The 15,360-nt window shown below is 44.2% G+C and overlaps 5 protein-coding genes across 9 annotated transcripts; 2 read left to right on the top strand and 3 right to left on the bottom strand.

Moving 5' to 3' along the window:
• Positions 1-787: 787 nt before the first annotated feature.
• Positions 788-3,454, bottom strand: Pgant4 (Polypeptide N-Acetylgalactosaminyltransferase 4). Its single transcript, XM_017090442.4, has 4 exons — positions 2,895-3,454; positions 2,350-2,692; positions 1,863-2,291; positions 788-1,803 (listed from the first exon to the last, which is right to left on the bottom strand). The coding sequence occupies exons 1-4, from the start codon at positions 3,437-3,439 to the stop codon at positions 1,141-1,143; spliced, it is 1,980 nt and encodes a 659-aa protein (XP_016945931.3). The 5' UTR covers positions 3,440-3,454; the 3' UTR covers positions 788-1,140.
• A 559-nt stretch (positions 3,455-4,013) lies between these two features.
• On the bottom strand, positions 4,014-6,411 carry LOC108021636 (putative polypeptide N-acetylgalactosaminyltransferase 10). Its single transcript, XM_017090443.4, has 4 exons — positions 5,832-6,411; positions 5,434-5,776; positions 4,920-5,342; positions 4,014-4,686 (listed from the first exon to the last, which is right to left on the bottom strand). Exons 1-4 carry the CDS (start codon positions 6,320-6,322, stop codon positions 4,063-4,065), a joined length of 1,881 nt encoding a protein of 626 aa, XP_016945932.2. The 5' UTR covers positions 6,323-6,411; the 3' UTR covers positions 4,014-4,062.
• A 164-nt stretch (positions 6,412-6,575) lies between these two features.
• Positions 6,576-9,298, top strand: Pif1 (Pif1 DNA helicase). Its single transcript, XM_017090259.4, has 2 exons — positions 6,576-7,622; positions 7,686-9,298. The coding sequence occupies exons 1-2, from the start codon at positions 6,678-6,680 to the stop codon at positions 8,733-8,735; spliced, it is 1,995 nt and encodes a 664-aa protein (XP_016945748.2). The 5' UTR covers positions 6,576-6,677; the 3' UTR covers positions 8,736-9,298.
• Positions 9,299-9,436: 138 nt separating this feature from the next.
• Positions 9,437-11,520, bottom strand: ND-PDSW (NADH dehydrogenase (ubiquinone) PDSW subunit). Of its 2 annotated transcripts, none has more exons than XM_017090260.4 (4): positions 11,418-11,520; positions 11,232-11,349; positions 9,739-10,014; positions 9,437-9,660 (listed from the first exon to the last, which is right to left on the bottom strand). In XM_017090260.4, exons 2-4 carry the CDS (start codon positions 11,311-11,313, stop codon positions 9,539-9,541), a joined length of 480 nt encoding a protein of 159 aa, XP_016945749.1. In that variant the 5' UTR covers positions 11,314-11,349; positions 11,418-11,520; the 3' UTR covers positions 9,437-9,538. The 2 variants fall into 2 exon arrangements, with proteins under 2 accessions (XP_016945749.1, XP_016945750.1); XM_017090261.4 differs by having other exon boundaries at positions 11,232-11,332; positions 11,418-11,486.
• Positions 11,521-11,755: 235 nt separating this feature from the next.
• Positions 11,756-15,261, top strand: msl-2 (male-specific lethal 2). Of its 4 annotated transcripts, none has more exons than XM_017090240.4 (4): positions 11,756-11,822; positions 11,947-14,096; positions 14,150-14,534; positions 14,812-15,261. In XM_017090240.4, exons 2-4 carry the CDS (start codon positions 12,209-12,211, stop codon positions 14,849-14,851), a joined length of 2,313 nt encoding a protein of 770 aa, XP_016945729.2. In that variant the 5' UTR covers positions 11,756-11,822; positions 11,947-12,208; the 3' UTR covers positions 14,852-15,261. The 4 variants fall into 4 exon arrangements, with proteins under 4 accessions (XP_016945729.2, XP_070852887.1, XP_016945728.2 ...); XM_070996786.1 differs by having other exon boundaries at positions 11,784-13,729; positions 13,823-14,096; XM_017090239.4 differs by having other exon boundaries at positions 11,785-14,096.
• The last annotated feature ends 99 nt before the right edge of the window (positions 15,262-15,360 follow it).

Below are 15,360 nucleotides of genomic sequence, written 5' to 3' on the forward strand. Positions count from 1 at the left end.
TCTGTGAATTCGAGTGAGAAGCGCCGCAGTCGTCGCGTTGGCCAAAAAATAAAATCATTTGACTTTGTTTGTGCACAAAATATGAAAACGCTGAGAAAAAAAATTCAGAGGAAATAACCAAAACAACAACATATAGCTAGTCTTTAAATTAGCATGTGCTTTTGTCTCGAAGATAATGAACTTCATAGATAAGGATAAAGCCAACCCAGATCGAGACTGCTTGACGCTAAGTCATTGCCTGCTGCCATCCAGGGATCTTCGATCTTCGTCCTCTCCTGGGACAATCGCGTAATTTGCGTCTTAGCTTACATCAGCTAAACAATACGATCATATATGTCTGGTTTTGGAGGGGCTCTGTGGCCTCAGGGGGGTGGTACCTTCTAGTCTATCTGGTGTCTGCTACCTCTTCTTGACTCCTCTTTCTCTTTTGTAGAAAGTTCAACAGCCCCGCTGATAAGGTTTCCGACAGTCGAATATTTTAATCAAAATAAAAGGAATGATACAGGCTGTTTTAGATGCCCTAAAGCCACATGTTCTTTCTTTCGCTCTATTAAATGTAAACCAACGTTAAAAATTCGGGAGAGCACTATTTCTAGTTTGATTTAGTTATAATTTTATTCTATACCAAAGGTTCCGTTTGTTATTTATTTATTATTACTGATACATAATTTATTTATTTCCATACCTTCAATTTTCAATTGGTCAACCCTTCTTTGTATGATAGTTTATGATGATATTGTAGTTATTTTTTGGTAACACTAAATTTTCATACATATGTAGATATATGTTTATTTGAAAACTTTATTTTATTACCAAAACAGATCTCTTCGAAACTGGAATACCTAAACATAGTGTATACAGCCAATAAAAATCAGAATTTGTGGCTTGCGATCGGACAGAATCTTCGCTACGATTGCGATCTGGTCTTTCATCCAGATCTTTCACTTTCCGCAGTCATATATCAATAATGCATGGGGCAAGAATTAATGGAAAAATGGAATTTACTTGGCGAACTTTTTTGCTGAAACCTTCACAACGATCAATGAACTAAACCCGTGACGATCGAGGTCCCCGAACTTAACCGATCGACATGTGGCCAGTGGTTACTTAAGTGGGTGTGGTGTTTACTAAAAAAGATGGCTACTTCAATCCCACGTGGAATTTGTCCAACATGGTATGGTTAACAAATCCAAACGTCCAGCGTTGGCGATCGTTGTCCTTTTCGCACATACTGGCCACCACCCTGGCAACTCCGTTCTCCACAAATCCCTCCATACAGCGCTTGCTATGCTCTCCGTGGATCAACATCTGGGTTTCCCTATCGTAGTACCAGAACTGATTGCCACCCTGACTGTGACAGCCCCACATCCAAACGGTGGCATTGGGTGGTGCCTCATGGACATCCAGGCACACGGACTCGTGACGCTTCATTCGTATATCCCGATGAATGGAAAGCTCCCAATATTGATTGGGCTGGGGACTGGTTTTGTTTTCCGCACAACTGAACATTCCCACCGCCTTTTCGTTTTCCAATCCCATGTTATCCAGGCAATAAACTGGATTGGCCACATTTTGAATGACGCCAGAGGCATAGGATGGTGGGTCTACGGGCGGGAACTTGACCAGGAAATCTGGAGCCACCTCCGTCATGAACCAGTGGAAGCTCTTGCACTTCAAACGCTCCCGAATTCCACGCTGTCTGGTAAGATCCCCGGGATCTAGGCCTTCGTAGGTGGCAGGATCGCGGGAATACACATATTGCTTATACTCATCCATCCAAACTTCGGCCACGCGTTTGTGGTTCTAAAAAGATATAATACTAGGTATTATGAAAAGTGAAAATATATTTTTTAATTACTAACCTTTGCGACGAAGTTGAACCCCCTGGGATTTCCCCTAGGTTTCATGGGTCCTCGGAATATATGAGCGACCCTCGAGCAGGGAACATCCAGCAACATTCCACCGCACATCCAGATCTTAAAGCTCAGTTCGTATTGCTCTCCACCCCAGATGTCCAACTGGTCGTCATAGCCACCCAGATCCCAGAAGAAGTCCGTTTTGATAGCAAACAAGCCGCCCATCATCACGGGACTTCGATAAGGCATGGACTTATCCGCAGCATCCTCTGGTAAAACAGGCAGTTGTTTGTACAGCATTTTCCAATCGAACCCCCCACGAGCTCCTGCCTTCATGTCACCGGAGTAAGAGAAGTCACCATGCGCAATAGTATCCACAATAGGGCAGGTGGAGATCTTGGGATTAATGGCAATGGGTTCGATCAGGGGAGGGAGCTGGAAATTACAGAGTATAAATATTATTGAAAATACTATGTTTCATTAAAAACCTTACCCAATTGTAGTTAACTTCGATGTGGGAATCGAAGAAGACCATTACTTCTCCGATGGCCACTTTGGCACCAGCTATCCTAGCTCCGATTAGACCTCTTCTCTCCGGATTTCTCACTATGGTCACCAGATGCGGGAAGTGCTGTTCCACATACTCATCCAACGGGTGCTTCAGAACTTCCCACTCACTGCCATCGTCCACGAGGACAATTTGTTTTAATAATTCCGGTGGAGTGCGATTTATCACACTGTAGATGGACCTCAACAAGGTGTTAAAGTGCTCGTTGAAGAAGATGAAAACCACACTGATGTTGGGCAACTTTGCCAGGTACTTCCGCGTTTTGCAACTACAGACATACAAAATCAGATAAGAAATAGTAATTACTGTAAGAGTAATTTCAGAATCTAATAATAGGAAAAAAGCAGCATGTTTAAAAAAACTTTTTAAGAGAGTTAATAAAATGTGGAAATAAATGTTTCCCCTTTTTCTTTACTTCTCCTATAATAATGGTATCAAAATAGATTGATCCTTTTAAGGGTAATACTCACGCCTCGTGTCTGATATCCGGTACGGATCGGTTGACGGATATTCTATCCGACAAGAGGCCATTAAAGCCGTTCATCTCGTACATTTCGGTTTCCAACTGCTTTTCATTGGGATCTTCGATCTTAACGGCTACTCCATGCTCACCGAAACCGACACGTTTTTTATCCGCCTCCATGTACGCATAATCGTGCCAATCCTTGCGCTCTCCCTTGGGTTCCGGTAGCCGGAACCCTTCAAGCTTGTCACTTTTTGGTAGATCAACAACGGAGTTACGATCCTGATAAGGAGGTCGAGGAGCCTTCCGCGTGGGATGTACATTGGCAGCCCTGAAAACGGGCGTTACGGGATCTCCGTTCGGATCCAGTTTTTCTTCGGCAGCCATGGTCTGTCGCATCCGCCGCTCGACGATCATGCTGGTGACCAGGGAAACGCCGACGACGACCACCAGGAACATCACCACCTTGCGCACCAGGCGCTTCACATATCTCCTCTTCATGGCCATCTGGACGTCTTGCCGGCGAAAGTCCAAAGTGCTGACTGCTGGCATGGCGATGCAGCGGAGGAGCAGCTACCTGGCTGGCTGGTGACACCTGGCAAAAAAACATAGCCATTAGTGTAATTGGGAACCTCGCATCTGAAGTGGGGGAAGTTCGTTGATAAGGCGGCGGAATAGGTTCTAGGTTCGATTTTCGGTTGGCCAAAAACAAGCTTCTCCACTATCAATCAGTGACGTGTAAGAAGACCCAGATCCCGCACTCACCTGAGCAAAAGTCGGTCGAAAAGAATAATAAAATAAACATTACCGCATGCGAATTTAAATTAACGCGCGTCACGGTGGCGACATCTGTTGGGGCATTTGCGCTGCTGATGTTAAGTATTTGGGAATGGCGAAAACCCTTTCATTTTAGAATTTTAAGATCCCAAAAAATTTATTAAAACATTTTTTTAAAACGTCATGTTAAATGACTTTGTCTTAAATAAAATATTTTTTTATAGAAATTATAGGGGTACGATATTTAATTTTTAATTTTTTTAAGTGCAACACCTAAGCACTTGGACACTTTTTGTTTTCATAATTTAATAAATATTTTATAATTTTTTTTTTTTACATTTTTATTTACATTTTATTTAGTATTCCCGGTGTTGCACTTGCGGATCATAGCCAGTTATTTATCCAAACTTCCACTGCTGGTTCTGTTTGTTTTTGTCGCAAATATTATTGGAGAACACCTTGCCAAATTCTTTACCCTTGGGCAAATAGGCTTCAAGACACCAGACCCACATCTGGCCCTGTTGGATCCACTGATGCCGGCGGTTGTAGAACCAGTACTGATTGCCACCGTTGCCGTGACAGTGAAAAAGCCACACGGACTTCGTCTTAAGGCCCTGCGTTTCAAGGCAATCATCAATACTCTTTGTCAGTCGAATCTCATGGTCCTCAGTTAGAATCCAGTTTTGATATTCCCCGGGATCTGTTTTGTTTTTAGTGCAGCGGGAGAGAACCACTGGTTTCATATGTTTCTGGTTCAGGGAGTCCACGCAGAATCCTGGAAAGGCCACACTTTCAATGGGCCCCGATAAAGTTTCCGATGGATCCACAATGGGAAATGCTTTCAGAAAATCCACAGCCACTTTGTTCATGTACCAGTCGAAAGATTTGCACTTCAGCGAGGTTCTTAAAATCTTCAAATGGGTAAGGTGCCCTGTGTCCGTCTTCCTATAGAGCTCTGGGTTTGAGTGGTAAACGTGTTTCTTATACTCATCCATCCACACTTCAGCTACTCGTTTGTAGTTCTAGGAGAAGTATTTAATTGTAAATGTATTAAAAATATTTTTTATTTTTAAATTGCTCTTAAAGAATCATTACGTTAACGTAATTTTCAGTTAGTAAATTATTACGTATACGCAGTAGCAACATATGTACATTATTTGTGTGTGTTAATTTTTTGTGTAATATAATAAAACCCTTAGGCATGTCAGCCCATAAAACTTATAAGCTATGCCCTTAAAGATGATTCCCTACTCACCCTAGCCAAAAAATGCTGACTCCTTGGACTCGTTTTTGGTCGCATGGGTCCTTTGATTATTTGGCCCACTCGGGAGCAGGGAACATATAGCAACATTCCGCCACACATCCAAACCTTAAAGCTCATTTCGAACTGCTCGCCGCCCCAGATGTCCAGTCCCTCATCATATCCTCCCAGTTTCCAAAAGAACTTCCGGTCTATCGCCAAGGGTCCTACTAAAAGGGGAGTACGGTACGGCCTGGAACCAACATCTTCTTCGCCGTGATAAAGCGGTAACTCCTTAATCTCAAGCAACCAATTGAAACCGGAACGGGTAAATGCATTATACTTCATATAAGCAAAAGTTTTGTTCAAGATTACATCTGAAATGGGACCGGTAACTATATTCCGGTTTACCACAATGGGTTCTAGCAGGGGAGGTAGCTAAAAATAAGGAATAATTTATATGAAGTCAAATATGTAATCACAAATAATACATACAATTTAAAAGCAGACTTATAGTCCAAAAACTTACCCAATCAATATTGACTTCAATGTGGGAATCTAGGAAGACTAAAACTTGGCCAGTTGCTTTTTTGGCTCCCTCCACCTTTGCTTTAATAAGACCACAACGCTTTCTGAGTCTTACTATCTGGATTATTTTTGGAAAGTTGATCGCCACAAAGTCTTCAAGTTGTTGCCCCAAATCCGGCAGACTGCTGGCATCGTCCACGAGGACAATTTGCTTGAGCAGTTCCGGAGGAGAGCGATTAATGATGCTAGTTACAGATCTTAGCAACACGCTGAGGTGTTCATTATGAAAAGGCATTATTACAGTCACATTGGGCAAGACCTCCAGATATTTGCGTTTCGAGCAACTGAGGTTGCTAAGTTTTAATTTAAGTTTTTATACTGGTATTCCTAAGAACTCACCCCAAAGGCCTGATATCCGGCAAGGATCTGTTTAGGCTTATGAGATCAGAGAGTTTAGCATTATAGCCGTGGATTCCGTAGAGGACTTCCGTTGCTTCATTTTCTTTGGTATTTGGCAACAAAGCTGCTCTTCCCTGTTTACCCAGTCCTGTCCCAATTGTATCCTCCTTAATGAGACAGTAGTGCCAATCCTTGATAGCTTTTTGCTTTGGGAGGTAAAAGTTTCCATGGCGGTAAATTTTTAAAATATCCAATTCGTTTTGGGTCAAGGTCAGTATGGGTGGGGAAGTCTCCGGCTTCTTTAGGATCTCTCTTTTTGGGAGCTGTCTAGTTGACATATCCGTTTTAGGGATATCTTTTTGGTTGATTTTTATGGCAATAGACTCCACTATTCTTTTGTGTATCTGGCTTCCCATTAAAATAGTGGATACCAAAGAAGCCAAAAGAATGGCGAGCAGAAGACGCACAATCAACCTCAGATCTATATTCATAATGATCTTTTTTAATTCGTGTTTAATTCTATGTTATGATTTATGCTAAACGATTTACATATATTAAATTTATTTTCCTAGCCTACTTGATAATTCTAAATAAATAAATTCAGAATTTCAACGGAAATAAAATCATCGTCTAGGTTTGAAGCCCAGCTATTCTATACTTTTGGTATTTTCATTGTAAGTGGTCACGCTAAACTTGGTATTTAAGGAAATTTTATTTGCAATTTTTGCCGCGACTTTGCAGTATTTAAATACTTTCTTAATACTAAGACCAAGCGCATGGAAGGTTTATAATTTTTATTTTTAACTAATTTAAACAAAATCTGACTGAAGCCAAGGTAATACCGCCATGGATCTCAACGACGCAGTGCTCACCTGTGCGGTGAACATGCAGTGGACCAATTCCGTGGGCATTACGGGACGAAAACTGGCCTACAAGACGGCTACCTTGCGCTTGGTGCGGAATGATCTGCGGGAATTGTTTGTGGAGGTGACGCCGGAGAAGCTGAAGCCCCTGAAGTTCAAGCTAAAGGACCTTATGGTGCACAAGAAGTTCATGGCCGAGGGCAAGGCCACCTTTAACTTCAAGGCGGAGAACTGCACCTTATATTTGTCCAACGCACCGCCGGGCACTTTGATGTTCTTTCTGCGCACGATCTTCATCAAAATGAATGGAAGCGAGGGAGGATCTCAGCCAGATGATGCCTCCTTGCAGAAGAAACTCAGGGAGCATCTGATGTCCGGGAAACCCAGCACTTTCGATGACGTCTCGCCCGTCACCACCGCCGAGATGATTTTGGCGCGCAAAAAGGCGGGTTTGATGTCCAAGGGTTCGGTGACCACGCCCTCGCCCCAGGCAGCCAAAAAGCGGAGATTCGAGGAGCTCAAGGAGGAGAAGGACCGAGGCAGCCTACCAGCCGCCAAGAAACTCTACCAATCGACCACCGATGAGTCCCTCAGACTGAGCGAAGAGCAAATGGAGGTGCTGCGGGCCTGTACCTCCGGCAAAAGTGTATTCTTCACAGGCTCTGCGGGCACTGGAAAGAGTTTTCTGCTCCGGCGGATCATCTCGGCCCTGCCACCAGATGGAACAGTGGCCACAGCCTCCACGGGAGTGGCAGCGTGCCTGATTGGCGGCACCACTTTGCACGCTTTCGCAGGCATAGGAGGAGGAGACGCCACCATGCAGAGGTGTCTGGAGCTGGCTTCCCGACCCGCGAGTGCCCAGACCTGGAGGAAGTGCAAGCGACTGATCATCGATGAGATCTCCATGGTGGATGGGCAGTTCTTTGAGGTACTAATTACCTAAAATTTGTGTATATTTAAGAGAACATTACAACCTTCCAACTTTATGTAGAAAATCGAAGCTGTTGCCCGACACATTCGTCGTAATGATCGACCCTTTGGCGGCATCCAGCTCATCCTGTGCGGCGATTTCCTGCAGCTTCCCCCAGTTATTAAAGCAGATTTCGGAGCTGCGCCCAGTGCAACGCCCCAGCAGCGATTCTGTTTCCAGTCCAGCGCCTGGGAGACCTGCATCCAGTGTGTCTACGAACTGAAGCAAGTGCATCGTCAATCGGATCCGGAGTTTGTGAAAATTCTCAACCACCTTCGCATTGGCCATGTGAATGATTCCATAACCAGCCGACTGTCTGCCACTTCCAAGCAGAAAATCGAGGGAAATGGCATTCTGGCCACTCAACTGTGCTCCCACACAAACGATGCGAACTCCATTAACGAGTCCAAGCTGGAGAACCTCGAAGGGGACAAGATTTTATTCAAGGCTGATGATTCGGATGCCGGCATGACGAAGACTTTAGATCAACAGATTCAGGCACCTTCTCAATTGTACCTCAAGGTAAATGCCCAAGTAATGCTGCTCAAGAATATAAACATATCCAATGGTCTGGTGAATGGAGCTCGCGGCGTGGTTGTGAGAATGGACAAGGATCTGCCAGTGGTAAGGTTCAAGAACAACCAGGAATACGTTTGCAAGCACGAGAAGTGGATCATTAAAACCGCCTCAGGCGGCCTCATCACACGTCGTCAGGTTCCATTGAAGTTGGCCTGGGCATTTTCCATCCACAAAAGTCAAGGTTTAACACTCGACTGCGTGGAGATGTCCCTGTCAAAAGTATTTGAGGCTGGACAGGCCTACGTGGCCTTGTCCCGAGCTAAGTCCCTGCAATCCATTCGCATCCTGGACTTCGACGCCAAGCAAGTGTGGGCCAATCCGCAGGTGCTGCAATTCTACAAGGGATTCCGACGCAAGCTAATGGACACAACCATGATTCCTTTGGGTCCCAAGAACAAGGACAAGAAGCCAGGAGACAGCAAGGCCGGAAACAGCGCCCTGGCCAAGCTCAAAAAGAGTCTCATGAACAAGCCGCTAGTCTCAATCAGCTGAGCTCAGAGTTATTTTAAGCCCTAGTGAAATCATAGTGAAAAGAAGAATTTGTATAAGATTTAAAATTGACTAATATTGCTTATCTAATTCCATTAGGAAATTGTAATTTTTTCTTTTTTTAGAGAAAAACATTATGGCTTATAGACTTTGAATTCCTTTTCTTAAAGAAACGAAAAATTATTTCCTAAATTGGTGCATTTTTATAATACAGGCGGGCTCAGATTTGCCTCGCTTTAACGCGAATGTGAAAGTAAAAACCGGAGCCCGCCTGAAATTATAACTTTTTATAAAGTATCACATATTGTTGCTATATTATTTTAAAGATTCATCAATATTTTATGTGAAGTTCTTGAAGTGTTTGAACTCAAAGAAAATTATGAATTATAGAACTTAAAACCCGACTCTTTCTCTCTTGAGAATTTATTGTCTCAAATAGTTTATAAGTTAGCTAACATTTTGTCAAAATGGTATATTATAAACCGCTAGAAATTAGTATTATGCACAATTACGAATCGAACATTTGACCTTAATGCATTTCACAAATAAAAACTTTAGACAAATTACTTTAAACCCTTTTGACACTATCGAGTTAGTCATTAAACCGATGAACTCGGCTGATGACAGGATTATGCAGCTCTCAAGTGTTACTTACAGGGGATTCCTCATTTTCCTCACTTAAAAGAGTTTTAATCAAGCTCAACCCTTGGGATTACCATTTCAAGGCGTGTATATTTAATTATAACGGATAATGAAACTAGAAAACATCAGCTCAGATCGGCGCGTTAGACACATAAAGGCAGAGTTTAATGGGCGGCCTCCTCCTTCATGCCACTGCCCACGGGTCCATGGCGACGCTCCCAGATCAGGCGATGCTTCTGCTTCATGTATGCGGTCTTGGCATTGGCATAGCCTCCCAAGTCGCCATCTGAAATTGAAGGAAATCGATCAATGAGTGGCCATTTAAAGCTGAAATCTAGGTGTCCCATATAGGGATTCCACTTACACTTGATGAACCAGTTCTCGGTGGCCTTCTCGTACTGTTCCAGCAGCGGCTTGCACTTGACGATGTGGTCGGGGGCCTCGTAGAGGGTGCAATCCTCGAAGCGCTGGCGCAGAATGTTAACGATCTCGTTGTCCACCATGCGATCCCGGCGGAACTGCTGATCGGCCTCAAAACGGCAGACGGCGTCGTCCGTGTAGCACTGATCGATCGTCGGAACGCGGCGGAAGCGCTGGTGGTACCAATTCTGCTTCTCCTGGTTCGGCTCCACAATGCTCTCTGTGGGGTAATTATAAGATAGATTAACATGGGTCTCAAAAATCGCTGTTCTAAATGCAATATTGTTCCTATTGATATGAAATTTGGTATGTGGGTAGGAGTTGAAATATAAAATTTTTATTTATAGGCAAAATATTAAAAACAATCTATTAAATTGCAAAAAATTATATTGGAAAGAAATGTACAGTGGTCGGCATATGTATTTTGACAAAATAAAAGTTAAGTATACTCATAACTTGAATTTACTTCTTGTAAACTATAGGCATCAATGGAAAGGTAATTTCAATGCCGTTTGAATGATACAATACATTTCTTTACCCATTCAGTACTTATTGAAAAGGACAAATTTGTGTAAATCAACTTTTAAATTTTTTTTTCAAACTTTTTTCCTCGTCTTGAAAACTTAAATTTTTTGATGCAAAAAGTTTCTTCAAACAAAAACAATAGTAACTGCAAAAAGAATTTTTCAAAAATCATTTTCCTTATATTTTTTATGAATTTTTGAAAATGCTTAAAAACAGGCATTTGAGCCATATATTTCTCTTTTTCATACAAATTTTTTCCGACATTGTCACCTTCAAAAAATCATAAAAAATATAAGGAAAATGATTTTTGAAAAATTCTTTTTGCAGTTACTATTGTTTTTGTTTGAAGAAACTTTTTGCATCAAAAAATTTAAGTTTTCAAGACGAGGAAAAAAGTTTGAAAAAAAAATTTAAAAGTTGATTTACACAAATTTGTCCTTTTCAATAAGTACTGAATGGGTAAAGAAATGTATTGTATCATTCAAACGGCATTGAAATTACCTTTCCATTGATGCCTATAGTTTACAAGAAGTAAATTCAAGTTATGAGTATACTTAACTTTTATTTTGTCAAAATACATATGCCGACCAGTGTAGAATAATTTCATCTGGCATAAAATCTTTTCCCTGATTCTTAGTGACTCTACTTGTGTTAATAATCAGGCATAGCATGTATCAAGTTTTCTTTAATGCCGACAGCATATTCGGCTAAAAACCCAAGGTAATATTGGATTTAGCATTTAAGCAAAGCCGTGTAAACAAAAACAAAAGCCCAGGGTGTTGAGGTTATGTCATTATGTAATTGTCTGGAGTTTTTCCAATTTTTCCCTGCCTTGGCCAAAGGATACCCATCTAAACAGGGTCCGGACACTCCTAAGCCCATGGTGGATGCCAATCCTTGAGGATTACGTACCGCGGAACCAAGTTATGGGTCCATCGATGACATTGAGTACCGACTCGGCGAAACTGGCCATCGGACTGCGCGGCTCCGGCATTTTCTGGCTTTTCTTCCACCTGAAATAAGCGGAAGGCTATAGGTATGTAAATTTAATTGATTCCTTCTATTTTGGCAGGAAATGGTTTAAAAAACCTTAATTACTTGAAAAACTTAGTGTTAAAATTTGTAATAGGACCGCAGGCTGGATAATCGAAAAATCGACAATCGCCACCTATCGGCGATTGCTTAACGGTGGGAAATGGAACATATGAATGTTTTTGTTTTTATAACTTAAATAGTTTGAGCAAGCAACAATAAAGAAATCAAGTTCAGTACTTTAAAGGAAAAATTTATGAGAGCATTGCATTTCCAGCGAATAACAAATTCCACGAAATGGTTTTGTCAGTTTTTTTGTGTTTGCACGTAAGCAAACGTAAGCAACCGTAAGTGTTGCCGTGCCAAACATCGATTACGATGCTTTGAAAACATCGATACATCGACTTAACATCGATGTTTCTCCACCTCTAGTCACTGCGGTCACACTGCTTCGCTCAGCACCTCGCTTGGGTAAATTTTTTTGTTTAATTTATTGTTTTAAAGTCTACACTGCACAGTGTAACCAATAATAATGTCCTGAGCCCACCCAAACTTACACCCCCTATTTTTTTTTTTTTTTGCACGTGAAACATAGTGTTAAGGATATATACAGCGACGAAAAAGTGAAACCGACAAGAGCAATTCTGTCAATTTAATCCGATTAATGAAGAAATCCAGGATTTGCGCGAGTTGAGAATGTGTAATTGATGTCCCGAAAGCAGGCGATTGCAGGTAATTAGCCAAGGAGGCAGCAGGTAGCCGAGGAGGCCGTTTCGGCCAGCGGAGTCTCACTTTGAGGGGAGGTAAACAAACCACATACACCGGCGTACAGTCCCGGGCATAAGAGTGTAGCCACCATGCTGGCTCAGTCGGTGTATTTGAAGGTGACGCGCCTCTCGTTGCGCTCCGCCTCCAATCTCTCCAAGCGCCGCGTGGACGAGCTGAGCTCGGGCATCGGTGAGCTCCGCCAGCTGTTGTCCTGCGTGGTCTGCTGCCAACTCCTGGTGGATCCCTACTCGCCCAAGGGCAAGAGGTGCCAGCACAATGTCTGCCGGCTGTGCCTGCGCGGCAAGAAGCGGCTGTTCCCCCGCTGCTCGCAGTGCGAGGATTGCTCCGACTTCAAGACCTACGAGGAGAACCGCATGATGGGCACCCAGCTGCTGTGCTACAAGACGCTGTGCGTCCACCTGCTGCACTCCGCCCTCTTCGGGCAGCTGAACGGACTGCGGCCCCAAGTGGACCGGGAGCTGGTGTCGCGCATCAGACTGCCGCCGCTGACCACACAGGACTTCATACGTGAGGGTTCCAACATCTCCGACACGGGCGATACGTTCCTGCCACAGCCGGATCTGCCCTTCCTGAAGGACCTGCCCACATCGCTGCCCGCCGAGACGCCGCCCACAACAGCGGCCACCACGCCAGAGCTGCCCTACGATCGACATCTTAATATTAGCGATATTGAGGCGGAAGCCGCGGCCACAGCCGAGCAGGGCCACTTTTCGCCTTTGCCCCTTCTGCCCACAGGATCGCGAATGGGCTTGATCTCCCACGGCGGGCAGATAGTCATTGCCACCGAGTCCTCGGAGTCTGGCTTCATGGACCACGCGTGGACGGACCAGGTGGACCTATCCGGCGCCGTGTCCGTCTCCAGTTTCCACGGCAACAGCACCAACTTTGCAGTCTCCTATGTGATGCCCACGGCTGCGTCCACGCCGTTTAATCCTCACGATCTGCAGATCGGACAGGTGGTGCAAATGGCCAACTCCGCGCAGTTGGCTGTGCTGGCTGCCGTGGAGGAAACTGATGAAACCTCTGCGCAATTGACAGAACTACCTGTTGAGGAACCTGAGGAGGCTCTGGCCACCATTGAGGAAGTCGAAGAGACCCCCATTGAGTCGGAGACTGTGGTCGAGGAGCACAAGGAAGACAACACACCTGCGGAAATGCACACTTCACAATCTCCTAATCTGGAGGATGTTGAAGAGCCAGAGTCAGAGCAGGTTACCCATAAGAGGAAATTGGCCGACATGCAAGAAGAATGGCAAGAGGAGGTAGGGCAGACGCTGGACAAAGACTTGGAGGAGCTGCAAGCAGCAGCCGAGAAGGGGGCGCAAGAGGAGGAGTGGCATCCCAGCAGTGAGGAGCAGCAGAAGGAGTGGCATCCCAGCAGTGAGGAGCAGCAGGAGGAGTGGCATCCCAGCAATGAGGAACAGCAGGAGGAGAACAGTACTGAATCCCTACCCAAGCGAAGGAAGACCCGCAGTAAGAAATCCTCGCAAGCTGCCAAAATTGAGCCTGCTCCGGCTGAGGTCAAGGCTAAAATACAGTCTGGCAAGGGGGCTTTTCGCAAGTTTCGTGGGAAGGAGGCGGAGGAAAAGGTAAAGCCACCGAAGCCCAAATGCCGATGCGGTGTCTCCGGCTCGGCAAATACCTTGACCACCTGCCGAAACTCACGTTGTCCCTGCTATAAGAATTTCAATAGCTGTGCCGACTGCCACTGCGTGGGATGCAAGAATCCCCATAAAGAGGACTATGTGGAGAGCGACCATGATGATGAATACGAAGTACTTAAAGGAGAGCCAGAAGCACAGCCGATGCAACCAGCTGAAGAACCCAAGCAGGAGGAGAACAGCCGGGACTCGGCGCCGCCTTCGAACGGCGGCATTCAACTGGTGCTCCTCTCCGATATGATGGCCTCACAGTATCCCGTGGTACTGATGCAGAACGAGAACGGCGGGGTCCAGGGTAAGCACCCATGCAGCAGTGTCGGGTCTCCTCTAATCCCTTTTCATTTGCAGGCTTTAACATTTTCCAGGACAACAAGCCCGTTGATCCGGCCACAGCTGGTTTCATCTACGTGCAGGTGCACAACAACGATGGCAAAATGAACATTCCCCAGTTCGCCTACGTGATGCCACCGCCTGCTCTGCCGGAGCCACCGGCTCCATCTCTCTCGCCACCTCCTCCGCCACCGGCTCCGGAAAGGGAAGTCATCGAGCCGCCAGCCAAGAAGTTCAGGACCAGCAGGACACGCCGGGGAAGGGCCAATTTCTCGGCCCTCGACACGGTGGACGAGCTTGTCAGTGGCGGATCCAGGAGTAACTCTGCCGCTGGCGACAGACTGTCGGCCACTGACAACGCCCACTCGCTGTTCGAGGAGATCATGTCCGGCTCGGATGACTTGTAAGCAAGGCAGCTCACGCATAGATGTTGTTTTCTCTTTGCAATGTTTTCTGTACTTTTTTTTTGTATTTACTGATGCCCAGAAGTTATCCTTTAGAGGATATATGTTATGGAGCGAAATGTTCCTCCATAACTAGTTGAATAACTGGGTGTTCACCTCATTAATCCTCTTATTTTCGTATCATTTGATTTTGTACTCGTAGCATATTTATTTCAACATGTACAGTTCCTCATCTCAAGCGAAGTCCACTCAAATCAACTCCCAAATATTTTTTAGGAGCATTCTACATCCAGAGGATTTTCCAGACTTTTTGTAATCAACCAGCCAACGTTTCCAAAACTCCACTTTCTTTTCATATGTATAAGAAACAGTCGTGTAGTATTAAGCAATTCTTAAACCGCCGCAAAAAACTGAGTATTTAAGGGCAAAGCAATAGTCAGAACTAAGTAATAATTTTCGTTAAACGAACAGCGAATTATACAATAACTTAAATGCTTTGCTCGCAATGCGGTTGCTGTGAGCCAAAAAAAGAATAATTTTTTTCCTAGACTAAGACAATTTTTTTCATAGGCTAAGACATTTTTTTGAGCATGAATTTTTTTGAGCACGTGAAACAATAATAACAAGGCCATATATAGCCATATTATATATGCGAAAATAATAATAATAATATTATTAAAATATTAAACAAATGCAAATAAATATGAGTATTACTACTCTTAAAAATGTGATTTTGTAAGGGTAGAGGTGGTTCTATCCTTAAAAGGCGGTTCGAGATTTCTGGAACACAATTCTTGGAAGTAGAATGAGTGCCTCCTGACTCTC

The sequence above is a fragment of the Drosophila suzukii genome, chromosome 2L (assembly GCF_043229965.1).
Source record: "Drosophila suzukii chromosome 2L, CBGP_Dsuzu_IsoJpt1.0, whole genome shotgun sequence".
Classification (NCBI taxonomy): domain Eukaryota; kingdom Metazoa; phylum Arthropoda; class Insecta; order Diptera; family Drosophilidae; genus Drosophila; species Drosophila suzukii.

Bases quoted from the DNA above. Each gene is read 5' to 3' on its own strand.
- Pgant4 (XM_017090442.4), bottom strand. From the start codon at position 3,439: ATGCCAGCAGTCAGCACTTTGGACTTTCGCCGGCAAGACGTCCAGATG. The intron at 2,292-2,349 runs GTAAGGTTTTTA...TGTAATTTCCAG, and splicing joins TCGAAGTTAACTACAATTGG to CTCCCTCCCCTGATCGAACC. The intron at 1,804-1,862 runs GTTAGTAATTAA...ATATCTTTTTAG, and splicing joins GGTTCAACTTCGTCGCAAAG to AACCACAAACGCGTGGCCGA.
- LOC108021636 (XM_017090443.4), bottom strand. From the start codon at position 6,322: ATGAATATAGATCTGAGGTTGATTGTGCGTCTTCTGCTCGCCATTCTT. The intron at 5,777-5,831 runs GTGAGTTCTTAG...TAGCAACCTCAG, and splicing joins CCGGATATCAGGCCTTTGGG to TTGCTCGAAACGCAAATATC. The intron at 4,687-4,919 runs GTGAGTAGGGAA...TACTTCTCCTAG, and splicing joins GTCAGCATTTTTTGGCTAGG to AACTACAAACGAGTAGCTGA.
- Pif1 (XM_017090259.4), top strand. From the start codon at position 6,678: ATGGATCTCAACGACGCAGTGCTCACCTGTGCGGTGAACATGCAGTGG. The intron at 7,623-7,685 runs GTACTAATTACC...AACTTTATGTAG, and splicing joins TGGATGGGCAGTTCTTTGAG to AAAATCGAAGCTGTTGCCCG.
- ND-PDSW (XM_017090260.4), bottom strand. From the start codon at position 11,313: ATGCCGGAGCCGCGCAGTCCGATGGCCAGTTTCGCCGAGTCGGTACTC. The intron at 10,015-11,231 runs GTACGTAATCCT...ATTACCCCACAG, and splicing joins ACCCATAACTTGGTTCCGCG to AGAGCATTGTGGAGCCGAAC. The intron at 9,661-9,738 runs GTAAGTGGAATC...CTTCAATTTCAG, and splicing joins CGAGAACTGGTTCATCAAGT to ATGGCGACTTGGGAGGCTAT.
- msl-2 (XM_017090240.4), top strand. From the start codon at position 12,209: ATGCTGGCTCAGTCGGTGTATTTGAAGGTGACGCGCCTCTCGTTGCGC. The intron at 14,097-14,149 runs GTAAGCACCCAT...TTTCATTTGCAG, and splicing joins CGAGAACGGCGGGGTCCAGG to GCTTTAACATTTTCCAGGAC. The intron at 14,535-14,811 runs GTAAGCAAGGCA...AATATTTTTTAG, and splicing joins ATGTCCGGCTCGGATGACTT to GAGCATTCTACATCCAGAGG.